Source organism: Bos javanicus, chromosome X (assembly GCF_032452875.1).
Source record: "Bos javanicus breed banteng chromosome X, ARS-OSU_banteng_1.0, whole genome shotgun sequence".
NCBI classification, from domain to species: domain Eukaryota; kingdom Metazoa; phylum Chordata; class Mammalia; order Artiodactyla; family Bovidae; genus Bos; species Bos javanicus.
The window spans coordinates 39,033,806-39,061,696 of record NC_083897.1 but is presented as its reverse complement, the minus strand read 5'-3'; the positions used below and the strand labels follow the sequence as shown (position 1 = coordinate 39,061,696).

General features: G+C 51.6%; 1 protein-coding gene across 9 annotated transcripts in view; it reads right to left on the bottom strand.

The window, feature by feature from the left end:
* Positions 1–27,891, bottom strand: part of IKBKG (inhibitor of nuclear factor kappa B kinase regulatory subunit gamma) — a 60,077-nt gene that overhangs the window by 25,523 nt on the left and 6,663 nt on the right. For 5 of the 9 annotated variants that reach the window (XM_061409058.1, XM_061409059.1, XM_061409057.1 and 2 more), the window contains exons 2-10: positions 25,834–26,035; positions 23,844–24,055; positions 18,600–18,718; positions 16,335–16,487; positions 15,434–15,530; positions 14,294–14,437; positions 13,883–14,025; positions 13,645–13,706; positions 1,461–13,403 (exon numbers count right to left, since the gene is read on the bottom strand). In XM_061409058.1, coding sequence (XP_061265042.1) covers positions 13,261–13,403; positions 13,645–13,706; positions 13,883–14,025; positions 14,294–14,437; positions 15,434–15,530; positions 16,335–16,487; positions 18,600–18,718; positions 23,844–24,055; positions 25,834–26,020 — 1,260 coding nt within the window. In that variant the 5' untranslated portion in view covers positions 26,021–26,035 and the 3' untranslated portion in view covers positions 1,461–13,260. Of the gene's footprint in view, positions 1–1,460; positions 13,404–13,644; positions 13,707–13,882; positions 14,026–14,293; positions 14,438–15,433; positions 15,531–16,334; positions 16,488–18,599; positions 18,719–23,843; positions 24,056–25,833; positions 26,036–27,891 lie in introns of those variants that run through there. The other 4 variants (XR_009734907.1, XM_061409054.1, XM_061409056.1 and 1 more) reach the window with 4 other exon arrangements.

Below are 27,891 nucleotides of genomic sequence, written 5' to 3'. Positions count from 1 at the left end.
GAAGGAAAAACATAAATACAGTATTCTAACGCATATATATGGAATTTAGAAAGATGGTAACAATAACCCTGTGTACGAGACAGCAAAAGAGACACTGATGTATAGAACAGTCTTATGGACTCTGTGGGAGAGGGACAGGGTGGGAAGATTTGGGAGAATGACATTGTAACATGTAAAATATCATGTAAGAAACGAGTTGCCAGTCCAGGTTCGATGCACGATACTGGATGCTTGGGGCTAGTGCACTGGGACGACCCAGAGGGATGGTATGGGGAGGGGAGGAGGGAGGAGGGTTCAGGATGGGGAACACATGTATACCTGTGGTGGATTCATTTTGATATTTGGCAAAACTAATACAATTATGTAAAGTTTAAAAATAAAATAAAATTTAAAAAAAAAAAAAAAGTGGGCCAAAGAACTAAACAGACATTTCTCCAAAGAAGACATACAGATAGCTAACAAACACATGAAAAGATGCTCAACATCACTCATTATTAGAGAAATGCAAATCAAAACCACAATGAGATACCATCTCACGGCAGTCAGAATGGTTCCCATCTGAAAGTCTACAAACAATAAATGCTGGAGAGGGTGCAGAGAAAAGGGAACCCTCTTACACTGTTGGTGGGAATGCAAACCAGTACAGCCACTATGGAGAACAGTATGGAGATTCCTTAAAAAACTGAGAACAGAACTCCCATACGACCCAGCAATCCCACTGCTGGGCATACACACCAGGAAACAAGAATTGAAAGAGACACTTGTACCCCAATGTTCATTGCAGCACTGTTTACAATAGCTAGGACATGCAAGCAACCTAGATGTCCATCAGCAGATGAATGGATAAGAAAGCTGTGGTACATATACACAATGGAGTATTACTCAGCTATTAAAAAGAATACATTTGAATCAGTTCTAATGAGGTGGATGAAACTGGAGCCTATTATACAGAGTGAAGTAACTCAGAAAGAAAAACACCAATACAGTATATTAAGGCAGATATATGAAGTTTAGCAAGATGGTAACCATGACCCTATGTGGAAGACAGCAAAAGAGACACAGATATAAAGAACAGACTTTTGGACTCTGTGGGAGAAGGCGAGGGTGGGATGCTTTGAGAGAATATCCTTGAAACATGTATATTACCATATGTAAAACAGATCACCAGTCCAGGTTCAGTGCATGACACAGGGTGCTCAAGGCCGGCAAACTGGGATGACCCTGAGGGATGGGATCGGGAGGTAGGTGGGAGCGGGGTTCAGAATGGGGGATACATGTGCACCCATTGCTGATTCTTGTCAATGTATGGCAAAAACCACTACAATACTGCAAAGTAATTAGCCTCCAATTAAAACAAATAAATTAAAAAAAACTAAAAACAGAACTACCAAATGACCCAGTAATCCCACTACTGAGCATATACCCAGAAAAAAACATAATTCAAAAATGTATATGCACTCCAGTGTTCACAGCAGCACTTTTTATATCCAAGACAGGGAAGAAATCTAAATGTCCATCAATAGATAAATGGATTTTAAAAGACGTGGTACATATATACAATGAAATATCAGCCATAAAAGAGAAAAAAATCATGCCATTTGCAGCCATATGGATGGACATAAAGACTGTGATAGTGAAGTCAGTCAGACAGGGAAACACAAATATCATATGATATCGCTTATATGTGAAATCTAAAAAATGGTAGAAATGAACTTATTTACAAAACAGAAAGAGTCATAGATGTAGAAAACAAACTTATGTTAACAAGGGGGAAAGCATGGTGTGGGTGGGAACAAATTGGGAGATTGGGATTGACATATACACTCTACTATATATAAAATAGATAATAAGCACCTACTGTATAGCACAGGGAACACTATTCAGTACTCTGTAATGGCCTATATGGAAAAGAATCTAAAAAAAGAGTGGATATATGTATATATATAAGTGAATCAACATTCAGAAAATGAAGATCATGGCATCCGGTCCCATCACTTCATGAGAAACAGAAGGGGAAACAGTGTCAGGCTTTATTTTTGGGGGCTCCAAAATCACTGCAGATGGTGACTGCAGCCATGAAATTAAAAGACGCTTACTCCTTGGAAGAAAAGTTATGAGCAACCTAGATAGCATATTCAAAAGCATAGACATTACTTTGCCAACAAAGGTCCGTCTAGTCAAGGCTATGGTTTTTCCAGTGGTCATGTACGGATGTGAGAGTTGGTCTGTGAAGAAAGCTGAGTGCCGAAGAATTGATGCTTTTGAACTGTGGTGTTAGAGAAGACTCTTTGAGAGTCCCTTGGACTGCAAGGAGATCCAACCAGTCCATTCTGAAGGAGATCAGCCCTGGGATTTCTTTGGAGGGAATGATGCTGAAGCTGAAACTCCAGTACTTCGGCCACCTCATGCGAAGAGTTGACTCATTGGAAAAGACTCCGATGCTGGGAGGGATTGGGGGCAGAAGGAGAAGGGGACGACAGAGGATGAGATGGCTGTATGGCATCACTGACTCGATGGACGTGGGTCTGAGTGAACTCTGGGAGTTGGTGATGGACAGGGAGGCCTGACGTGCTGCAATTCATGGGGTCGCAGAGTCGGACACGACTGAGTGACTGAACTGAACTGATAAGTGAATCATTTTGTTGTACACCTGAAACTAACACAGAATTGTAAATCAACCATTGTTGTTCAGTCACTCAGTTGTGTTCGACACTTTGCGACCCCATAGACTTCAGCATGCCAGGTCTCTCTATCCCTCACCATCTCCTGGAGTTTGCCCAAGTTCATGTTCATCTCTGATGCTGTCCAGCCATCTCAACCTCTGACACCCTCTTCTCCTTCTACCCTCAATCTTTCCCAGCATCAGGGACTTTTCCAATGAGTCGTCTGTTCACATCAGGTGACCAAAATACTGGAGCTTTGGCTTCAACATCCGTCCTTCCAGTGAATATTCAGGGTTTTCCTTTAGGATTGACTGGTTTCATCTCCTTTCTGTCCAAGGCACTTTCAGGAGTCTTCTCTAGCACCACTGCTTGAAGGCATCAATTCTTTGGCACTCAGCTTTCTTAACTGTCTAGCTCTCACAACCATATGTGACCACTGAGAAGACCTTAGCCTTGAATATAGGGACCTTTGTCGGCAGAGTAATGTCTCTGATTTTAACAGCCTCTCTAGGTTTGCCATCCTTTTCTTGCCAAGAAGCAATCATCTTCTGATTTCATGGCTGCAGTCACCATCTGTGGTGATTTTGAAGCCCAAGAAGAGGAAATCTGTAACTACTTCCACCTTTTCCCCTTCTATTTGCCATGCAGTAATGAGGCTGGATGCCATGATCTTAGTTTTTTAAATATTTAGTCTTAAGCCAGCTTTTTCATTATCCTCCTTCACCCTCATCAAGAGGCTCTTTAGTTCCTCTTTGCTTTCTACCGTTAGACTGGTATCATCCGCGTATCTGAGTTTGTTGATGTTTCTCCTGCTTATCTTGATTTCAGCTTGTAACTCATCCAGCTTGGTATTTCATGATGTGCTCACCATATAGATCAAACAGACAGCATTTAGAGTAAGCAGACAGCCCTGTAGTTTTCCGTTCTCAATCTTGAACCAATCAGTTGTTCCATACAGGGTTCTAACTGTTGCTTTTTGACCCGCATACAGGTTTCTCAGGAGACAGGTACGATGGGCTGGTATTCCCATCTCTGTAAGAGCTTTCCACAGTTTGTCATGATCCACATAGTCAAAGACCTTACTTAGCACAGTCGAAGAAAGAGAGGTAGATGTTTTTCTGAAACTACCTTGCTTTCTCTATAATCCAGCGAATGTTGACAATTTGACCTCTAGTTCCTCTTCCTTTTCTAAAACGGACTTCCCTGGTGGCTCAGACAGTAAAGCATCTGCCTACAATGCAGGAGATCTGGGTTTGATCCCTGGGTCAAGAAGATCCTCTGGAGAAGGAAATGGAAACCCACTCTAGTACTCTTGCCTGGAAAATCCCATGGATGGAGGAGTGTGATAGGCTACAGTCCATGGAGTCACAAAGAGTTGGACATGACTGAGAGACTTCACTTTCACTTTCTTTCTTGTGGACATCTGGAAGCTCTTGGTTCGCATAATGCTGAAGCCTAGCATGCAAGATTTTAAGCATGACCTTACTAGCATGGGAGATGATTTGGCCCCTTTCATGCATCATAGCCTTGTTGTGGCGAAGGGGCTTGCATAACTCAGTGAAGCTATGAGCCATGACGTGCAGAGCCACCCAAGACAGATGGGCCGTAGCAGAAGAGTTCGGACAAAACGTGATCCACCAGAGGAGGGAATGGCAAACCACCCCAGTATACTTGCTGTGAGAACCTCATGAACTGTAAAAAAGGCCAAATCAATGATACTCCAACATAAATTTTAAAAAAACGTCATTTGCAAATATTTTCTCCCATTCAGTAGGTGGCCTTTTTGTTTTTATCAATAGTTTCATTCACTGTGGAAAATTTCCTGTTTGAATAGGTCCCATTTGTGTATTTCTGCTTGTATTTCTGTTCCCTGGGATGTCTCATGCAAACTGTCCTGTTCAGGGTGCCTTGTGGCATTGAGTGCTTGGTGGTTTAACTGTATACTGTTCACTGTCCAAAAAAAAAAAAAAAAAACTTTTTTTGTGAGGATTCTTTGTTGCCTCCTTTTGCTAGGCATTTAATGGTACTATTATGGGATGGATTGTGCCACAGACTGAATGTTTGTGTCCCCTCAAAATTCATGTGTTGAAATCCTGACCTGAAAAATTATGGACTTTGGAGGTGGGGCCTTTGGGAGATGATCTGGGTCATGAGAGTAGAGCCCTCATGAATGGAATTAGTGCCCTGATAAAAGAGACCCCAAAGAGCTCGCTCACCCGTTCTGCCATGTGAGGACACAAGAAGGTGGCTGCTTATGAAGCACAAGTAGGCCATCTCCAGACACGAGATCCGCTGGTACCATGACCTTGGACTTCCAGCCTGTCTATAGTAGACTGTGCTAGTCTGTGATAGCAGCCCAACCTGACAAGCCATAGTGTCCCCCAAAAAGATGTTTAAGACCTAAGCTCCACTGCCTGTAAATGTGACCGTATTTGGAAATGGGGTCTCTTTAGATGTAATCAAGTTAAGATGTAGTCATACAGGCTTGGGGTGGCCCTAATCCAATGACTGGTGCCCTTATAAGAAAAGAAAGTGAGACATAGAGACACACAGGGAGAAGGCCATATAAAAATGAGGCAGAGACTGAAGTGACACGTCTAAGAGTCAAAGAACACCAAGGACCACAGGCCACCAATGTGAGGCTGGGAGCAAGGTGTGGAACAGGATTGCCCTCAGAGTCTGAAGCATGAGGTGCCCCTGCTCCCAACTGGATTTCAGAAAGAGAATAAATTTTTGTTAAGCCATCCAGTTTGCGGTCATGTGTTACAACAGCCCTGAGAAAGTCACATGGGTGCTATCAGCCCAGGAACACTTGGAACCAAATTTAGGCCTTGAAGTCCCTAAAGCACCCCAGCTACTCAAACCCAAACAGCACAGAGCCAGGCCTACAACCCCAAATTCATGCTTTGGTATCCTGTGTCTGTGAGCACCTCATCAACACTCCCTGCAGCCCCAGCGCTGGGGTGAGTTGGGTTGACTTTCGGCCTCCCTTGTGTTCAGTTCCAGAACCTGCATCCTTGGGGCACAGTAGCCTCAGTGGCCTCCTTCTCAGACTCCCATTTCCTCTCAGCTTTCACTCTCGTTGGTTCTAAACTGCTTTAACAGATTTGAAGAATATTTCATCTGTCATTTGTAGTTATTTTCAACAGAAAATTTTGACTACTACTGCCCACGGTTAGAGAAGCCCAGGCTTGTTCTGTCACACTCCTGGATGCTGACTGAATCCTCATTCTGGTACTGCAGACATCTACGTGATTCTGAGAGATCAATCCCCACCTCAGCCCAGACCCACAACGCTCAGACGCAATGGAACCTGCAGAATTCACAGAACAGCTCCATCCCTGGGTCTCCCTGCTTCCAGACGCATCAGACCTACCACACGCCCTGTGCTCTGCTCCACCCAGGATGCGATAGTATCGGCTGTGCCTGCACCCCGCCCCTGACACGCACACCCCTCCCTATGGGGGGGTTCTCCTCTAAAGAAAGGACAGAGCAGGGGCACCTGCATCGAGAGACCAAGGCAGACAGTCCCCTGTTCTCTTCTGACCTGCGATGAGTGCACACGGGGCTTCTCAGCAAACTCATTGCCTATCCTCGCGCTGGTCCAGGGGTTCCACCCTATAGTGGACAGAGATGGAAAACAAACCAGAAAAGATTGGAGACTCCAACAGGGCAATGGATTTAGGATGGAGACTTTAGATGAAGGTAATGTTTCAACTGCAAGCTGAACAACAAAAAGAAACGAGCCATGCAAAGATTTGGGAAAGGGCATCCTCTGCTATGGCTGAGGGCTGGGGGGGAGGGGGGCAAAAGGGGCAAAAGCCTAAAGATACAGTCAAGGAAGGGGAAGAGGGTGACATTGACTCTTGGTAAGAACATGCCAGTCAACCTCTGGCACTCAGGAATGGCCAACTGTGGCTGACTTCTTTGCAGCCTAAGGTCAGGACCCTGGGCCAACCCAGCTCCCTTTTGAGTCCCCATCTGAGAAAACAGGGCTAGCAAGAGAATGTAATTTGTTCCAGCCAACATTTGACTGAGCACCCCCCCTTCCCCCTTTCTCCAAGTCTTTCCTAAGAAGGCTCCCCACATGTGAACCCCTGCTCTGTCCCTTTGAGATGTCCATGTACCTCCAACAACCCAGGAGAGGCTTTCTAGGGGACCTGAGAGTCATTCCTTTGAAATGGGATCCTCAGGAAGGACAGGGCCTGAGTCTACCCATCTCTGAGTAGGATGGAATCGTAACATCCAAGAACTGACCCCGGGGACGGACACTGCTGACCTCACCACATTGACCCTGACCAACCCACTGTGGGTTTTCACTGGAGACCCTGCTCACTGACCCCACCTCACTCTCCCTTCAAATCCCCAGCACTCCTGTGCCAATCAGAAGGGTGCCTGGCACCCTCGCCTGCTGACCAAACAAAACCAGTTCCTACCCCTTTACCTAAAGGCCAGTTGAGCTGCTCCACAACTGCATATCCTAATGCTGCTGACATGAAACAGATGAGGACCGGGCAGGTAGAGATATGGAGTTAGTATCTAATGGGGATAAGGTTTCCATTAGGGAAGACGAAAAGGTTCTGGGAATGGATGGTGGGGTGGTTGCCCAACCATGTGAATATGCTTCTTGCCACTAAACTGTGCACTTAAAATGGTTAAAATGGTAAATCTTATGTGTATTTTACTACAAGAAAAAACAAAAAAACAAAAACACCTGCATCATTAAAGTGTTTGGAGTCTGTAAGACTGTTCTAACTCTGTTGCAGAGGAAGAGGGTGGGAAGATTTGGGAGAATGGCATTGAAACATGTATAGTATCATGTATGAAACGAGTTGCCAGTCCAGGTTCTATGCACGATATTGGATGCTTGGGGCTGTTGCACTGAGACGGCCCAGAGGGAAGGTATGGGGAGGGAGGAGGGAGGAGGGTTCAGGATGGGGGAACACATGTATACCTGTAGCGGATTCATTTTGATATTTGGCAAAACTAATACAATTTGTGAAGTTTAAAAATAAAATAAAATTTTAAAAAAAGTGTTTGGAGAACACCTTTGAAAATAAACTTTTAACAATCAGCTTTTAAAAACATAATTTGCAGCTTGGAATTATGTGTTCTTAGGTTTAAAGAGTGAGTCACATTATCTTTGAAGTTGCAAGGATTAACAAGCAGTTAGTTAGTTAGCAGTCAGTGTGTGTGTGTGTTTTGTTTTGAGCACCCAATGCAGTCCCTGGGGATGTGCTCAGAGACGTGCAACTGTTAGGAAGTCAGTGCTCACCAATGACTGGGTAACACAAGCACAAAAGCCAGGGGTGGCCACCCCTGTGCTTAGCAGAGCAGTTAATGCAACCGAGAACATGGGCACCTCTGCCATAGAGCACTGTTTATGATGCCTGTGGCAGCCCCACAATGCCACTAGACTCACGAAATCACTTTTGCTTCTTGCTGTATGTTCAGTTGGTTGCACTTAACTGCTCTCAGAGTCAGCAGGGAAGGTCCCATCACAGGTCAGTGTGTGGTCAGCACATTTTCTCATGCCATTTCTGAGTATCCACACAACGGTAACCTCGATGGGGCTAAAGAAGTCTTTACAAAGAAATGAAGAAATGCAGCGAAGGCTTGTGATGGTTCGCCACAAGCGAAACAAATGCAGATAGACTGCAACTGAGTCCCATCAGCTACAGCAGGGCCACCTGGCCCACCTCATGGATGCAATGACAATGTGCTCCAAATTGTACCCACCTGGATTTGGGGGACCACCACCCCCCCACACACAGTGTAGTGTGCAGTTTGACCCTAAGTTGAAATGTCTGTTTTGGAGTCTTGTGGTTTCTATCTTGACTCCAGTTCCAGCCCTGGCCAAGGCTGTTCAAGCACCCCCCTTGCCACAGCTTTGCCACCACGAAGGAAGGAGACACTTGGCTATGTCAGGGCAGAGGTTGCAGAAACCATGAAGCAGCCACACTGCGCACCACCGGCCTGCAAAATGCGGCTGCTGCAGTCCTATTTCCCTTCCTCTGATTCTCCATCCACCCCAGCGGAACAGCATGCAAACAACAGCCTGCTCTCAGCAGTGACTGAAATGAAAGTCAAACCTTGGATGGTCCCATTTTATGGATGGGGAGCCTGAGACTCAGAAAGGTAAAATCACCAATGCAAGCCTCACACCACAGACAGGCCTAGGGAACACACTGCAGGGCTCCAGCTCCTCTCCAAGGAGCCACTGCTGCTCTCTGCACCTCGGCAAAGCCTGCCGAGGGATGTGTCAGGCCTGGCCCTTCCAATGATGTCCTTCTGTGGCCAAGGAACACACTCAGCCCTGCCCCCTTTCTGACCCATCAGCAGGCAGCGGACCATGGAAGGCCTCCAATTCACCACGGAGGTGGAGCAGCTGTTTTCTAACAGCAGACTCCTATATGCTGTCACCTAAATGCTCTCTTCAGCCTCCTATAAAACAGAGCTGGGGACTTCCCTGGTGGTCCAGTGGGTAAGAATCCACCTGCCAGTGCGGGGAACGTGGGTTCAAGCCCTGGGCCAGGAAGACCCCACATGCCAAGGAGCAACTACTGAGCCTGCACACCTAGAGCCCAGGCTCTGCAACAAGAGAAGACACTGCAGGGAGAAGCTGGTGCACCGCAACTAGAGAAAGCCCTCGGAACAACAAAGACCCAGCAGAGCCGAAAAGAAATAAGACACTTTTGGAAAAAACTGTTAGGCATCCCACATTATGGGTGGAAATGTGTCCCCTCCAAGAAGACACCGGGCAGCCCTCACCGCAGGCCCTGAGGATGCCACCCACTGCATGTGGACACTGGGTCTTCTCAGGGGTGATCGAGTTAAAGGGAGGTCACGAGGGTGGCCCTAATCCAATGGGACTGTGTCCTTATAAAAGGGGACACTTGGAGATGCAGACACGCACAGAGGAAAGATAACGTGAAGACACAGGGCGCAGACGGCCTCTCCCATCCCAGGAGAGAGGCCTGGAACACACCCTCTCTCACGGCCATCAGGAGAAACTGACCCTGCCCAGTCCTGGATCGTGGACTTCCGGCCTCCACGACTGGGAAACAATACGTTTCTGTTGTTTGCAGCAACCCCCCTCCAAAGTATACACACACAGCTCAGAAACAAGGAGTCTGCCCTCGTACCACCTGCTGCCAGCCACTCGCAGGCAAATCTCTTGGCTGCTCCCACCCCGGACCAAGTTCACAGTAACATACATTCTCTATCAAAGTAATACATGCAAATGATATGCATCCGGAAAATACATAAAACACATAAGGCAAACTTAATCACTGGTAATCCTACCACCACAGCCATCCAAACGGTAACAGGGCACACACAACAGTTCTCCTTTTATTGGGGTCACACTTCATATATCGCTATGTCTGTTGGCTTTTTCACACCCACGTGCTCCAGAGTGGGTTCCAGGTGATGAGGTAGCCACGGCTCCAGAAGTGCTGCCTCCTACTCCACGGCCTTTGGTGGCTACAGATGGCTGCTGCAGCCAGCACCCTGACAGTGCCGAAGTCGCAGATTTAAGGAGGCTGGGACACTCCCTATGTGCTTGTCCATCCCACCCGACCAGCCCCATGGCAGTGGGTCCCCACGCATTGTCAACAGGGCACTGGAAGTCAGCGTTTGTTGCCATTTTGACATCACTTTTTGTCTAGTTTGAGTCTATGTTGTTCTAGTCATTCATGAGGAAGAAATGCTTTTGTATTGTGCTTATTTGATTGCTCTTAACGTGCATTCTCTTAACCAGGTAATGGAGCAGGGTGTGTGGAAGCAATGGGCAATGCCAACATGGAGGTCCTATCTGTCCATCTCCACCACCCAAACCCACGGTCATGAGGGTCCAGGGGCCACCTGCTTCCCTCACAGGAGGAATCCACCCCCTTGTTTCAGAAGGGTGGTTGAAAACCTTCAGTCTCTCACATCCTGTGGGCCCCATGGGAGGTGGGTGCCCAGCCTGCAGGAAGAGAAGGTTCCAGACAGCAGTGGGTCCTGGCCGGCGCCCAGTCCCCAGCCAGCCCCAAAGCAGCTGCTTTGGGGCAGAGGTGGAACGTGTGTGAAGCTCCCACTACAGCCACTGTGCTGCCTAGGTGGGGGCCTCTGCCCGAGCCGCAGCAATGCTCCTGGGTTGTGGGGGGCAGTGAATGTCCACCTCGCACCACTCTGGGGTCTCCCCTTCCTTCAGCCCCCTTTCAGAGGAGGGAGCTGGTCAGAGAAGCACTCTGGTGTATATGTGTCATCATCTTAGAAGCACTAAACCAATCCCTACCCAGCCAGGAGCCACCACCCAGGATGCAAGTGGTCCAACAGAGCCACCCTTTCTTTTTCCTAGCCATGTGCGTCAGCCCCAGCAGCGGTGTCCAGCTGGAGATGAAGGGTCTGAGGCTCAACAGTCCCCGAGCCTGCAAGCACCTACCCCACTCCCAACTCCATTTTTCCTCACTACAGTTGTTACCTGCCTCTGCAGAGCACAGCAGTCACCATCACCCCAGGGAATAAGCCCTCCATCAGAGCTGCCAATCCCAGAGATGCCTGCCTTCAAACGCATCTGCCCTCATCTGTGGGCACCAGAAGATGACCCTGTGCTGGGCTGAACGGTGACCAACACAGATGCACACGTCCTGACCCCCAGAATGTGTGACTGTGATCTTACTTGGAAAAAGGGTCTTTGTAGATGCGATGAAAGCAAGCATCTGGAGACGAGGTCATCCTGGATGACTCAGGGCAGGGCGGGGGGGAGCTCCAAATCCAGTAAGTGTCCTTGAAAGAGAAGAAAAAGTGGAGGAGACCATGTAGAGACAGAGGCAGATGCTGGAGAGACACGTCCACCTGCCAAGGAACACTGAGGAAGACCACTGAGAGCTGGGAGAGAGGCCTCTAGAAGGAACAAAGCCTGCCCACACCTGGATTTCAGACTTAGGCCTCCTAAGTCACCTGCTCCAGGTCTAAGTCACCTGCTCCAGCAACAACAGGAAACTAATACACTCCCCCAAAATAGCAAGTGCTCTTGTAGAAAAGTTGCAGGATACAGTTTGAAAGAGCATCCATGAGCAGAGAACCTATCTGTGCCTTTAACACGTTCCTGAAGGACCATTTGCAACTGAACACTGGGCTTCAGGAAGTAGATCAGTCTACCCCTGCAGATGACAAGAAAGCCCCCAGCCCAGGCTTGTTTTCAGAACAGGATACTGGCTGGGCCTTCATCTAGCCAGACTGATATCCCAATCCTAGTCCGCCCTGGCACTGCCAGATAGCAGGGGTCCCGCACAAAACCCAGGGACAGGGATCTGTGTCATCCCATTTCCAACCAGGCAGCCCCTGGGGCACAGAGGGATGCTGGGCGCTGAGAAGGAAACCACAATTACAGGGTTGATGCCCACAGCGTTGACATCCTCGGAAATATCCAGATTCTTGCAAAACTGTAAGAGAGTTCTCTGGTGTTGGTACTCTGCCAGAGATGGTGAAGTGGCTTCTGTTGGCCAGGCTGGGGCATCTGGGGCTGGCATAGGGAACAGCATCACAGACTTTGGTGGCAGCGCTCCTGGGGAGGACCAGGGTGCATTGCAGCATCAGACAGCATGGGGCAAGTGTACCTGTGGCATGCACACCTCCTCAGACCAAGAGGTGGTGACAACACTAAATCCGAAGCTGTGCAGGATAAACAAAACAACAAGAGAACAGGCTCCAGTGCAAACACACTGGTACCAAGTCAGGAGGAAGAGATAACCATGGGTTACATCACACACGAAGAGTCCATCCCCCTAATGACCAAAGAGCTCTTGTAAGTCAAGGAATAAAAGACTAACTGCCCAGTAGAAAAATAGGTAAAAAAATCCAAGCAGGCCATTTATACCAGAACTGAAAAGGACCCTTCAAGCTCTGAAGAGATAAGTCAAGCTTACTCTTAACAGAGAGGAGCTCACCTTGTGGGATGGGCACAAGCCCCCCCGCCCCCGCCACTCTTGGACACCATCACCCGTGGCAGAGCTGTCGGGAGAGCAGGAAGCCACACCAGGGTAGGGGCCTCAGTGCTGTCTAGCCCTGGTGGATACTCAATGGTGCCACTTCGAAGGATCCAACCCAAGGTACGTATGAGAGATGCACAAAGATTTTGTACCACAGTGACAACCCCAATGTCCATTAGTAACAGACAGCATCAGTCCAATGTGCTGCAGCCGCCAAGGGAACAGCACCCAGCTTACAAGACCTGTGCCCTGGGCGCTGTGCCAGGTGGCTGGGAGGAAGGCTCTGCCCACCTCAGCCTGGGAAGCTGGTGTCCGGGAGCCCCAGCTGTGGCTCGTGACCTTCCCAGCACAGGTGGAAAAAGTGGGAACCCCAGAGCCAAGCAGCTCAGGCATACAGAACAAAACAAAAGAGCACAGTGGTGGGCCTCGCTGGGGCTCCGTGTTGCCCTAAGAGATGGGAACCCGTGGACGAGGGTGTGGAAGCATGGGGGCCTGCGGCTAGGTCTCGGGGTTCAGAGAGGGCACCCACTCTGTGTCAGCTGCCCCTAGTTCAGGCCCAGGCAGACAGGAGAGGAAAGCAGCAGAGAGCACTGTCCTGGGCTGCCTGGCGGCCTGCAGCCCTACTCGATGCACTCCATGACGTGTATCTGCAGGGTGTCTATGTCAGGAGCCTGATACTGACACTTGGGGCAGCAGAACTTGGGCGGCTCGTCAGGGGGGCTTCTCCTCTGGCTGGACGGGTTCAGGTGAAAGGAGTGATGAGCTGGGGAAAGAGATCAGGCACCAGTCGGGGTGGGCTTCATGTGTGTGTCCCCCTGCACAACTGTGGGGCAAGGCAAGGACCAACACCTGGGCTATAACCACCTGAGTCACCAAGGCTAGCATCTCCCTTTACGGCCCACCCCAGGGGTGGGGGTGTACTGATGGGGAGGAGGGGGCCACGTCCAGTTCCCTCTTCCCCATAGTACTGGGATCCATCGTGCCTCCTCCCACTGCTCGCTCACCTGGGCCAGGGGCTAAGGGGGGCTGGGAGACCTCAACGTGCCGCTTCCTCATGTCTTCAATCCTTTTGAGAAAAGAAAAGAAAGCGTCCAATCAACACATCTGGGTCACGTCTCCAGCATGCGCGAGGCTGGGGGAAGGATGGGGTGCAAGGTGGGGAGGGGGAGGCCAGCACCCCCTTGACCCGACAGGCCCAGGACCCAGTGCCACTGCCTGTGGGGCCTGTGCTCCGACACCCACCTGGCTGACTCCTGACAGCTGGTCTTGAGCCTGCTGTATTCCCTCTGCAGCTGCTCCAGCTGTTCTTGCAGGAATTCCTTCTTCTCAGCCAGCTTCTCCCGGGCCTGCCTCTCGGCCTGGAAGTCTGCCTTGTAGATATCCGCCTGGCAAAACCAAGAGAGGAGCAGCGCGTGCTGTCCACCAGCCGCTCCATGCCAGGCCCAGGGAACGGTGTGGGGGGGACGGCAGAGCCCCTGAGCCCCTCAGCATGAAGATGGTCCCTGCCAGGGCGTTGCAAGTTCGAGGAACGTCTCAAGGGGCTCGGAGGCTTTCTGAGAGGCCACTGCCAAATGACACCAGACACATGGCAGGTCCCAGCCCTTGCATCCCAGCCTGCACCCCCGCAGGCCGGCCACAGGGGTGAGCCCTCACCTGGGCTTTTAGCACTGGGACAGTCTCCATCACAATCTTGTGCTGTTCCGCCTCCTCCTTCAGCTTGTCGATCACTTCCTGTTTGGCCACCAGGGCCTCCTCAGCCTGCTGGAGCTGCTGCTTGAGATCCTCCAGCTGCAGTCCCTAGATGTGGGGGACAGGGAGCTGATGGAGCCCCATCTGGCCCAGCCATGGAGGCCGGGCCATCCCCAGGCCGGCCGCTGCTCCTGGGGAGGAGGACCAAAAGGAACCAAAGACGGGGCATTGTGCAAGGCACGGGAAAGGCAGAGGAGGCCAGAGAGGACCGCTGGGGTCACCTGGCACAACCGCGCCCAGGCTGACATTCCATCCTGAGCTGTACAGTCCTCATCCAACCCTCCAAGGGACAGGGGCCAACCACTCCACACAGACTAGTCTCATGCCCTAGTGCTCCACTATGTGCCCACTAAGCCGAGTCTCATAGGTTCCCCCGTGACACCACCTCACAGACGCCCCACAACCCCCTTTCCTGCCCCCACCCCCACCACACCCACAGAGACACACTCACACACACAGATGCACACACACAACACCCAGCCTTCCCTCTTGAGGTCAAAGGGCCACAGTTTTGTAACTAGCTCTTCATCATGTGACCCAGTTTCAGGTTTTACCCTTATAAGTCTCTTCCAAGTATGTTTCTGTTTAACTATATCCTTGAAATGTGATAACTAGAAACTACACTCAGGATAGGTCTGATGACGACCAATAAGCACAGGGCTCCCAGCCACCTTCAAGACTGATGTGGAAACATTCCCAGGGGACGCCTGGCAGGCGGGAGCAACCATGGAGACAAGTGTGACCCTACTTGGGGCAGAGCATCTGGAGGCCCCCCACTCCGTCCACCATGGGCAGCAAACAACACAGCCCAAGCATCTCCACCTCCCCCCACCATCTGGCCTGACCCATCACTCCAGGGCCCTGACCAAGCTCTAGGGTGAATTGAGTATCCCTCTCCAAAGCCAGCTCTGTGAGTCTATTAAGGTAGGGCCTTGACTTCCAATATCCCGGATCTATCGGGGGGGATCAGCTCCCGGACTGCAGGGAGAGGAGCCAGGGGCAGGTCAGTCCCCAACACCCGGAGGACGCCTCTCCCATACTCACTCGGTTCCGCTCACTGCTCACCATGCTGCTCTTCATGTGATTGTCATACTCTTGGAAGAGCTGGTGATAGGCCACCTGCAGCTGGGCCAGCTTCCGCCTGAGGAAAAGAAACCACCTTGTCCTGATCCAGCCACAGCGTTCAACTCCACCCCCTTCCTTCCCCTCAAGGCCAAAGGCCAGAATGTGGCTTCCGAGGTGCCTCTGGGCCGTGCAGGCCACCAGCTCCGAGGCAAGCTTTGCTACCTAGTTCATATCCTTTTCCTCAAATCACGCGTTTTCAAAACAGTATAGAAAGCAATGTGTATCACAAAGCAGAGCTTTGGTCCAACTACACATTTCTGTGAGATTAGCTTTTCTTCATGTACTTCAATCAAAACATATCACAACAAAAACTAAATAACTTCAATCAAAACATATCACATCAAAAAAGAAAGAAAAATAAAAAACCTGTCACAACAGACTGACCACAGCAGCAGCGGACAGGAGAGTCCAGCAATTTTTAGTGAACCAGAGACAATAATGAATGAGATTTATAAAAATGTAATACAAGGTCAGTCTCAAAGTATTTATTCTGGAAGACATAGTTCTTTTTCACAAGAATATGTATTTTTATGTGCAAAAAATAAAACTAAAAGACAGCTGTCCTGTCCCCTTCAAAAAAGTCAACTTCATGAAGAATCCAGAAAAGCAGGAGGACGGTTTGAGATGAAAGAAGACTCAAAAGACACCCCATCAAAGACAAAGCAGGATCCTCGACAGGACGCTGTGAACGTATGGGCCAGAGGGCGGAATTGGAATGTGGACGGGAGAGTGAAGGATGTCACCCTCTCCAGGACGCCTCGCTGGGGTGTAACGACAGTCAGGGGTAGTGTTGGGCTCCCCTCCACCGCATCCCACTCACTTCTCCTCCGAGGCGGCCTGCCGTTCCATGCGCAGGGCAGCTTCCATGCTCTCGTTCTGCAGAACAAGCTGGTCCACCTGCACGCTGTGCCGCTGTTCCAGTGCCTCCCGCTCGCTCTCCAGCTGCCGGGCCTTTTCGCTGGCCACCCGGGCCCTGTGAGGAAGTGGAGGTCACAGACAGGCCCGGGGGGAGGGGGCATCGGCCAGCCCAGCACCCCTGCCACATGGTGCAAGACGGACGCCATGGCGGGGGACCAGTCCTGGCACAGGGCGACGAAGGGGTAGGCCTCCAGGTGACCCTGGGGTGGGCGCTGGCTGGGGAGACAGGGACGACTGCAGGGCGTCTGGCTCAGGGCGGGTTTGGGCTGGGGACAGCCATCCAGGAAGGCTGTTCTGGGGGTAAAGGAGGTGGTCCCAGGGGAGAGGAGCCCCAGGAACTGCCCATGAGGTTATCACAGGCGGGTGCTGGGTGCGCTGGCCAGGGCCATCTAGTGGATGGGTCAGGAGGGACTGCAAGGAAAGGAAGCAGAGACAGCCAGCCTTGATAGAATTTCTAGAAGGTGGGGAGGGAGAAGTGAGAAATGGGGGGGGGGGCCCGGAAAGGGGCACTGCTCCAGAGGCCACGCAGGCTCCACACCTACCCAAAGAGCCTCCTACTTGCCTGCCTGTGGGTATACAGCACTGATGGCCCAGCACCCCCCACCACCCCGGGTCTCCTATGTCTAAACAGCGCCCTGCACTCTGGGTCCAGGCTTCGGCCAGGCCACCGGCTGGATCGAGGCTTCCTCAGCCCCACTGCAGGGTGATGGCGGGGGGCTGCTGGAGATCAGCTCTGGTCCCAGCATCTCTCCACGCCTGGGCCAGTCTATCAGATGCAGATCCTATCTGTAAGCTGACAAAACCCAGCCCTGTCACTGCCATCATCGGATGGGACTGCCACCTGCCAGGGGCCTGATGGGAGACGCCTCCTGCCCTGAGCTGTCTAGCTCAGCATGTACGTGCTCAGCCAAGGGGGTAGGAGTGGAGGTGGGGTGATAGGAAAGCAGGGTGCCCAAGAGCCTATAACTGCTGGAATAACGGCCCTCCAGGGTCGTTAGAGGACCAAAGGCAGTTACAGAACTGCACTGACAGTGTCCCAACTCCAGCAGCTTCTTTTAGGTGCACAGAAAAAAACATAGGCAGAGAAGATACCAGAGTATCCTAAAAATCACATGTGCCTTTTCGCAATACGGAGTGACAGAGGCATGTCTGGGGAGACGGCAGGATGCAACAATCCCAGAGCCTATAGGCTTAGCCTTGAGTGGCCTCCCCCCTCGCCGTCCATTTCCTAGAGGGCAGCACGCTCACACACGCTTACCTCCTGCCTGTTCCCCCAGCCTCCTTCAGGAAGGCATCCGGGACACCGCCCGGGGCACCCTGACCACCTCCAGTGCTGCAAGGGCTAGGGCCACCCTGTAGCCCGAACCCATCAGTCTGGGGCATCTGCAGTAGAGCAGCATGAGAACCCCAGAAACATCCGTGCCCTTTGACCCAAAAACCTCACTTGCAGGAACCTCCCTCTGCAGAAGAGAGTAGCCAGAGGACCTAAGGATGCTGACTTCAGAAGGGCTGGCATGCAAGGCTGGCCCAGGGATGGTGCCCAGGCAGTAGGCTGCTGCGAGTCCTTGACATTGATGAGACAGTTTCTCTACGATAAGTGTGGTCTCTGTGCCTCAGCTGTTGGCACCACAGGGTGGTTTACAGGGCACACCGGCTTTCCTCTGGGAGTCGGGAAGTTTGGCATGTGCCTGGAAGCCATCAGCCCTCAATAATACTCATGGCACTGAGTCTCGAGTGGGCTCCCTAGGTCTCCAGGGGGGGGCCTCTGTTGCTGCCTGTGAAGGAAGCATGCTGGGGGCCCCTCATGGGAGGGAGAGAGGGAACCATAGGCGTGGCGGTCTTCACCCCTGACCCATGTCTTCTGCCCTTGGGGGTCCTGGTGTGTGCCCATTCCTTGTCATCAATCTCAGCTGCGAGGGCTTCCCTGCAGCCCATGGGCTTGCCCTTCCAAGCCACCCCAGAAACACCCACTCAGTAAAGAAGCCAAACTCCGGCAGAAGGTCAGAGAGCCCACAGGTGCACTGGGACCCAGGTCCTGGATGCCCAGTACCCCCAGTCCTGTGTGTCCTGTCACAGAGGACATCTCTGGAGGCTCCCAAAGGGTCCTGTTCTCCTCAGGAGCCCTGGCAGTGGCCTCGGGCTGGGCTTGCCCTCCCTGCCACTTCACCTGCTCTCCAAAGCCTGGCGCTCCTTAGTGGCAGCCTCCAAGCGACTCTGGCTCTCTTGCAGCTCCCCCAGCAAGGACGTTACCTGGGCTTTCACTGAGGCCTTGTCCTCAGCCATCTGCTGCATGAAAAAAAAAGAGCCACTTTCTGTCAGCAGTGGTTTCTTGCCAGCTGCCTGCCCCTTGCACCCTCAAGTCCCCGGGGAAGCCTGGAAACACGGTGACAGGTCTCCTGAGGGCTGCCCTCAGCGGCCCCCCTCACCTAACCTCCACCTCTGGAAGCGTCTCCCCCTCATCCAGGCAACTGAAGCGGTGGAAAGAGATCCCGTCCCGTGAGCTCCCCATCCCAGGCCTTCCTCATCCCTGCAGATGGGGCAAAAGGAGAGGCAGGGACATGGGAGCTTCTCCACCTCTGAGACTCAGTGCCAAGGAAGGCAAGACTCAAACAGAGTGACAAAGATACACACTCCGCTCCACGGGCTCCAGGCCATTGGAAGGTGATGTGGACTGACACCGTTTCCAGAAGACTTGCACAAGCAACAAGATGCAAGAGTTGGCCCAACTCCCCTTTGCCCAGCTCCCTTCATCAAGCTGTCCAGACTCGTCCCGAGACCATGGCCTGCTCAAGCCCAGGGTCAAGCCCCAGTCCTCGGCTTTCCCTGCCCCTCAGTACCAACCACCACGCAGACCTCCCAGCCAGGCCTTGGGGCCTGCACACACGCACTCATGCACTCACACATGTGCACCCAGCCCCGCCCACCATTCCTTCTCAAGGGCAGTCTCAGGCCCGTGACCCTCTCCATGTATACACATGTGAAGATGACCTGCTCTGTCTCAAGGCCTTCAGTACCCTCCACAGGCTAAGACTTTCCAGAGTCCTACCTCCAGGACAGACTTGTCTCTTGCAACCCAACTTAGCTATCTGACTGCCTAACTTCTCCACCTCGAAGCCTATGGTCACACCCTATGGATTAATGCCCACACTGCAACCCACCACTGGGCCCAGCCCGCTGAGAGCCCCTTGCTGAGCAGGTACAGTAAGCTTGCCCAGGCTCCCAGTTCCACCCCTGTGGCTGTAGGAGTTCCCCAGGGCTGCCCAAAAGGACCACAAATTTGGCAGGTGGTTAGGATAACAGAAACAGATTGCTTTCTAGAGGCCAGGAGTCCAAGAGCAAGGTGTCAGCAGCGCTGGATCATTCTGAGGGCTTTGGGGGAGGATCAGCTCCAGGCCACTGCCTTGGCTTCTGGGGGTGGCCAGAGGTCCTTGGTATTCACCAGCTGTAGCTGCATCACTCCATCTCTGCCTCCATCATCACGTGACCATCTTCCCTGTATGTCTGTTTCTCTTCTAAGGACACCAGTCATTGGATTTAAACCCATCCTCAGCCACTGTGACCTCACCTTAACTTGGTTATATCTGCAAAGACCTCATGTTTAACTAAGGTACTAGGTTACTGAGGTACTAGGAGTCAGGATATGGACATTTTTGGGGGGTAACATAACAATCCATAATATCCCCCACACTTCAGAGGAATCCACATAGCACAGCCCCCTCCCCCAGTTCCTGTCACACTCAGGATCAAAGCCTGAATCCTTCCACTGGCTTACTAATCCCACATGACTAGTCCCCACCATGACTACCTCCTCAGCCCCTCTCCATTCTGCCCCAGCTATGCTTGCCTCTTTAGTCTTCCCTGAACATTACAGGTATGCTTCTGCCTCAGGACCTTTGCACATACTTTCCTCTCCTCTAAAACAGTCTTTCCCCAGAAATCCATATGGCTCATGTCCTCACTGTCTTCCAGGCTTACTCGGTGGCAACTCAGTGAGACCTTCCCCATCTAAGAGTGCGAATAGCCCATACCACCTGTCCTGTTAGATGAATATCTCCACTTGGATATCTAGTCATCCTCTCAAAACTAACCTCAGTAAAACTATACTCCTGATCATACCCAGAAGCCAGTTCCACTCACGGCCTTCCTTGTTACCAGTAGATGACTAACCCATGCTGTAGTTGGTAGGACAAAACCTTCAAGTCCTTCTTGAGTCCCATCTGCCTCTCACAACTCACATCAGATCCATCAGGAAATCCTGTCAAGATGTATCTTAGAATCTATTTGATGACACTTAGCAGGTAATGGTACTATTTTATGTGTGACAGTGCTGCTGTGGTTATGTTTCTTTCAAAGTCATTTCTTAGAGATCCACATGGAACTTTCTATGGAAAAAATCACAGTGTCTGGAATTTGGTTCTAAAAAATGGGTGAACTCCTAGGTATCTACCTGAAAGAAATGAAGACTCATGTTGGCACAGAAATGTTCATAGCAGCATTACTCCTAACAGCCAGAGTAGAAATGACCCAGATGTCCATCAAATGAAGACTGGATAAAAAAAAAAATGTAGTCTCTCTCTATACTGGAATATCATCCAGCCATAAAGTGAAATGAAGTATCTGGACAAACTACAGCATGGATGAACCTCAAAAACATGATGCTGAGAGAAAATAGCCAGACACAAGAGCCACACATTGCAGGATTCCACTCACAGGAGATGTGCAGGTACCTGGGGCTTGGGGGGATGGGACTGCGGAGTGACAGCTCATGGGGACACAATTTCTTCCTGGGGTTTCTTCTTGCGGTTTTGGAACTACATAAAGGAAAGAGGTGGTTGGCCAACTCTAAGACTATACTAAAAACAATTGAATTCTACACTTCCAAAGGGCGAATTTTATGGTATTTGTGTTTTAGTATGGTTTCTCCATGGTTAACATCTTACCCCTATCACCTGCTGTCCATGTGCAAGAGTTTCTCTTATGTATATACCTGGGGTACAACTGACAAGGTGAGAGTGACCTGAACTTTCAACTTGAAGAAAAAATGCCAGATGGTTTTTCAAAGCAGTGTCACCAATTGATGCTTCCAGCAGCAACATGAAGCCACGGCCTCTCCAATACCCACTACTGTCAGACTTGTCAGCTAGCAATAGGGCTTTGGCAGTGGCTCTGATCGCTGCTGTGAAGCCAGCATCCCATCCCGTGAGTACAGGGCAGGCGGATGCTCTGCAGGCATTCTGAGAACCGCAGCCTTCTCCTTCTCCCTTCTGCACTGGTTCAGGGTGGTAGTGGCTTTACTGGTGGCCCCAAAGTGGTATGGCCACGGCCTAACCCACAGTTAGGCCTAACCTGAGCACCGAAGAATTGATGCTTTTGAACTAGATGTTGAAGAAGACTCTTGAGAGTCCCTTGGACTGGAAGGAGATCCAACCAGTCCAGCTTAAAGGAAATCAGTCCTGAATGTTCACTGCAAGGACTGATGTTGAAGCTGAAACTCCAATCCTTTGGCCACCTGATACGAAGAGCTGACTCACTGGAAAAGACCCTGATGCTGGGAAAGATTGAAGACAGAAAGAGACGGGATGACAGAGGATGAGATGGTTGGATGGCATCACTGACTCAATGGACATGAGTTTTGAGTAAACTTCGGGAGTTGGTAATGGACGGGGAGGCCTGGCATACTGCAGTCCATGGGGTTGCATGCTGCTGCTAAGTCACTTCAGTCGTATCAGATTCTGTGCGACCCCACAGACGGCAGCCCACCAGGCTCCCCCGGTTGCATAGAGTCGGAAACAACTGAGTGACTGAACTAAACTGAACTAACCCGCAGTACGTGTCAATGGCATCTGACCTAGAGACACGGTCACTGCAGATGTGGTGGTGTGAAGATGAGGTCATACTGGAGGAGAGCGGGCCTCTGATCCAGTGACTCCTGAGAACTACAAAAGACTTGGACAATTGAGCAAGCTCTACTGTGACTTCTTGCAGCCAAAGGTCACAACCCTGGGCCGACTCAGCTCCCTTTTCAGTTCCCATCTGAGAAAACAAGGCTGGCAAAAGAATGTACAGTTTGTTTCAGCCAACATTTGACTGAGCATCCCCTTTCTCCAAGTCTTTCCTAAGAAGGCTCCCGACATGTGAACCCCTGCTGCTACTGCTAAGTCGCTTTAGTCATGTCCGACTCTGTGCGACCCCATAGACGGCAGCCCACCAGGCCCCACCATCCCTGGGATTCTCTAGGCAAGAACACTGGAGTGAGTTGCCATTTCCTCCTCCAATGCATGAAAGTGAAAAGTGAAAGTGAAGTTGCTCAGTCGTGTCTGACTCTTAGTGACCCCATGGACTGCAGCCTACCAGGCTCCTCCGTCCATGGGATTTTCCAGGCAAGAGTACTGGAGTGGGGTGCCATTGCCTTCTCTATCCCTTTGAGATGTCCGTGTACCTCCAACAACCCAGGAGAGACTTTCTAGGGGACCTGAGAGTCATTCCTTTGAAATGGGATCCTCAGGAAGGACAGGGCCTGAGTCTACCCATCTCTGAGTAGGATGGAATCGTAACATCCAAGAACTGACCCCGGGGACAGACGCTGCTGACCTCACCACGTTGACCCTGACCAACCCGCTGTGGGTTTTCACTGGAGACCCTGCTCGCTGAACCCACCTCACTCTCCCTTCAAATCACTGGCACCCCTGTGCCAATCAGAAGGGTGCCCGGCACTTTCGCCTGCTGACAGTGGTTACCAAACAAAACCGGTTCCCACCCCTTTACCTAAAGGCCAGTTTAACTGCTCTTTGACACTTGTGTCTTCATAAGATGAGGAAAGATGCCCAGACACCCAGGGAGAAGGCCACGTGACAGTATGTTTGCAAACCACGGAACACTGAGTCCTCCCTGAGGCTAGGAGACAGGCTTGGACCAGATCCTGCCCTCAGAAAGAACCGACCCTGTCCACGCCTAGATCATGGACTTCCGGCCTCCATGACTGGCAGACCACACGTTTCTGTGGCTTCCAACTACCCTGTTTGTGGTACTCTGTTACAGCAGCCCCGGGAACCTGAGACACTCCCCAAGGGCCCCGCCAGGCTGTCTACGCTGCCAGCAGCATGATTTCTGGCTGGACCCTGGGCCACATGTACCAGCTTGATCTCCGGGGCCCAGAAATCAAGTACCTAAGGGGAGCCGTACAGGCGCCCCAGGCCTCCAGGAATGACTCCCCCACAAGCCCCCAGAGGGCACACTGTCATGCATGGCTCCGTCTCTCCTGGACTTGCCCTCCATCCCTTTATCTTTACTGATTTTAACCCGTATCCCAGCCAACGGCTCACCCTAATGCCATAACTGGGAGGACAACAGCTTTCCCCAACTCCAGGAGCCCCCCACCCCGGCGTTCCCAGGCAGGCAGCCATGTCTTTACCTGCTGGCACGTCTTCAGGCGCTCCACCTCCTTCAGGGCCTGCTCCCTCTGCTGGCGCAGTTCACGCTTCTCCAGGCTCAGCCTCACCACCAAGTCCCGGGCCTCCTGGAACTTCTGCATGAGGAAGGCCTTCTCCTCCCTCTGGTTGCCCTGGAAACGCTGCAGCTCCTCACAGCGCTCACGCAGCATCTGGTTGCTCTGGCGGATGGCGTCTGCAGAGATGGCTGGGGCCAGATAAGCCCAGGGCCCACGGCCCCCCACCGCCCCGAGGACTCCCCAACTGGGACGGCTTCCCAATGCTCCCTCATTTCGCCAATCACTTTCAAGGTCAGCTGCACAAATGACAAGCCCCCAGTGTCCACGAGAGCTTCACTTAAAAATACGTGTCAGGGAGTCCCTAGTGGCCTTGTGGTTGGGACCCAGTGCTTTCACTGCCCTGGCCCGGGTTCAATTCCTGGTCAGGGAACTGAGGTCCCACAAGCCGCACAGTGTGGCAAAAAACAAAAAACATGTCAAATGTCAGTTTCTTTGTTCTTTGTAAGTGACTCTGGAACTCATCTGCCTTTTGCGTGGGTCAGAGCAGGCCCCTGGGTCACTGCCTTCGGGATCAGACTGGGGGCAAACTTCCCCGAGCTCTGCTGGCCCCAGACTGAGGGGGGTCTGGGGGGGCAGGGCCAGAAGTCTGGGAGCAAGCGAGTTCTCTGAGCCTCGCCATCCTCGTGTACACGTTCAATGGGGACAAGCATCCCCATCTCAGAGACAGGACGGGTAACATGGAAAAGCAGCCAAAGTGCCTGGTGCACGAGACAGCTTCAAGAACCACTTTGTCCTCCTCTTCCCGGGCAGTCAGCAAGGGCTGAGGAAAGGAGAGCCACCCACCCAGGACACCCCCAAGCAGCAGCCCACCACTGGTACTGACAAAACGGATCCATGGCCTGTAAAGGTGCTAGCCACCACAGAACTGGATTAGAGGGGGCCCCCTCTCTGTTCAGAACCCCCAACGAGCTAAATAGGCCTATTGATGGAACATTCTTTCGCTACAACCACAATGCCCCCTGAGCCTGGCTCCAGAGTCACCTTCTATGCACCACAGTCCCCGTAAGACTCCAGCCCTGCAAGGAACGACTGATCTGAGACAGGGCTTCCTGCCTCAAGCCCACGGTGCCCCCACCAGCCCCCACTGTCCTGGGGATGAGCTCAGACCACACATGTGGAGAGCGAGCTGTCGCCCTGCCCCAAACTTGGCTGCCAGCTCAACGTGGCCCCAACACAGAAACATATTTAACGACACCTGGGGGATATTGTTGGTTGTCATACCTGGAGGGGGGACGATTGAAAGGCTCATGCTCCACCCACAGTGGCCCGGACGTCCCTTCCCCAAAGCCGCCCACGGGCCCTTTCTAGGAAGCCCCTGCCTAGCCCAGAGCAGACCACACCCCTTTCTGGAGCAGGTCATGCCCCTTCCAGATAGCCACGCCCTTCCTCAGATAGCCACGCCCCTTTCCAGGATACTGTTTGAGGCTTCTGTCCATGGGGTTGCAGAGAGTCAGACACACGACTGAGTGACTGAATGACAACAATGGCTGATCAGTACGGAGACACAGGGGCCTGGCGGCATTGGCCCGACAGGGACAACCCAAAAAGGTCACCTCAGCTCCAGAGCTCCTTGGAGGGAGGGCAGCCCAGCTTCTCCCTCTGCCTGCCCCTTCTTCTTCACTGCCCTGCCCTGCCCTTCCCATCCCCTCCCTTCCCCGGTGTTGGTCCTAACTCTAAACATCCTGGATGGCACTCTGTAGCTGTGAGTCACTTCCAGAGAACCCCACAGGAAACGAAGGAAGGAGGCTGGCTGAGCCAGAGCCACCAACTGGCTCTCGAACGCCTGCCCACCCCAGTCCCAGAAAACACAGAGGCACTGGGTGAGTGGGGTCAATTCCCCCAGCAGGGCCTGCTCCCCAGACATTTGACTCTGCCCGCCCGCTGTCGCCCTCACCTCGGAGCTCTTGATTCTCCTCCAGACAGCGCTGGAAGGTCTCAGGGGTGCCCTGCTCTGAAGGCACGTGGAGCATGGCTGGCTTCCCCAGAGAAGACTCTTCACCCAGCATGTCCTGGTCCCCTGCCGGACTGCCACTCGGCTGCACCATCTCACACAGTGGACTCTTCCAGGGGGGCCTGCTCATCCAACACGTCAGGGCCTGAAAGAGAGTTAGCAGGGGGAGGATATGAAGAGACCTATGCAGAATTCTCCTACCCTGCAGGACGAGGAGTCCTGGCGTCACACTTCAAGCAGAATGATGAGCATGCTGGCAAGTGGAAAGAGATGTTAACATGGGCTTTCTGGTCTAAGAGGTAGCACATAGTCACATTCCTAAGGGAGGTACAGGCTCTTCTGTGGGGCTTGGAAAGGTCATGGTTCAGCACTGCTTGTAAACTCTAAATTGAAGTTAAGAACATCACCAGAGAGGAGAAATCACATAGAAAATTAGTTTTGGAAGGATGTGTCAGTGTGCTGGGAATCCTACCCCACACACACACACTTCCAAGCATGAGTGGAGGTGAGTGGCCCCTCACCTAGTATAGTGAGTTGAATGATGACCCCCAATAAGGTATGCCCATGTGACATGCCTTATGACACCCAGAACCTGTGACTGTTAACTGCGGAAAAGGTTCTTTGCAGATGCGATAAAATTAAGGATCTGGAGATAAGATAATCCTGGATGAGAAAGGCCCTAAATCCAACAAGTGTCCTTATGAGACACAAAAGAGGAGAGACACAGACACAGAGGAGACGCCATGTGAAAATAGAGGCAGAAACAGGAGGGATGTGGTCACAAGCCCAGGGACACCTGAAGCTCCCACAGGCTGGACGAAGCCCAAAGGACCCTGCCCTGGAGCCTCCGAAGGAAGCACAGCCTTACCAACACCTTGACCTCAGGCTCTTGGTCTCCAGAGCCAGGAAAGGATAAACTTCAGTTGTTTTAAACCCTCGCCCCCACTTGTGGCTATCTCTTACAGCAACCCTAGGAAATCCATACACCAAGTAAGAGGGTCTTCACAGAGATCACTCTGAGCCTGGTGAGTGTTCTTTGGAACTGAGGGGCTGAAGTGGATCATCCAGCGTTTGACGTGTACTGAGACATCTGAAAGCAGGGCCTGGGCTCACAGATGAAGGCAGGGAGACAGAGAAAGGCTGAGCCATTTGTGTTCTCTTGTTACCTGGAGTACAGAAAGGGAGTCTACACTAGACAGCATCAACCTGGAGCCCTTTTAAGTCCTGCCCAAGAAGACTGGCTACATGAAGAGGAAGCTAATCCCAAGAGAAGTTTCCAGGAGTAGGGCCTGAGCTGCATCAATAGACTTGAACACCCTACTAACCCATTAGCAGTATCTGATGGATCACTGATCCCTGATTCCAGAACAGCCCACTCTCCTGGTTTCCCGCCTACCTCACTGGCTGCTCCCTCTCAGGCTCTTTCACTGGCCCATCCTCATCAACCCAGCCCTTCATGTGGTCGTGCCCTAGGGCTCTGTCCTGGGACCTTTTCTCTAATTTCAGTCACTCTAGTACTAATTCCATCCAGACTCAAAACTGTAGCCCTCATCTTAATGCTAATGATGCCCCAAATCAGAACTCTTTCCTGAACTCCCAACTCACACATCAAATTCCAGATCTCCACTTGGATATCCAGTCATCCTTTCAAAACTAACTTCGGTAAAACTACACTCCTGATCATCCCCAGAGGCCAGTTCCATTCATGGCCTTCCTTGTTACCAGTAGATGGCTAACCCATGCTCTAGTTGGCAGGACAAAACCTTCAAGTCCTTCTTGAATCACATCTGTCTCACAGCTCACGTCACTGAGCTCATCTCACAGCTCATCTCACAGCTCATTCCTGCTCAGGATTCAGCAGGAAATCCTGTCAAGATGTATCTTAGAGTCCATTTGATGACACTTAGCAGGTAATGTACTATTTTACATGTGATAGTGCTGGTGTGGTTATGTTTCTTTCAAAGTCATTTCTTAGAGATGCACACGGAAATTTTTATGAAA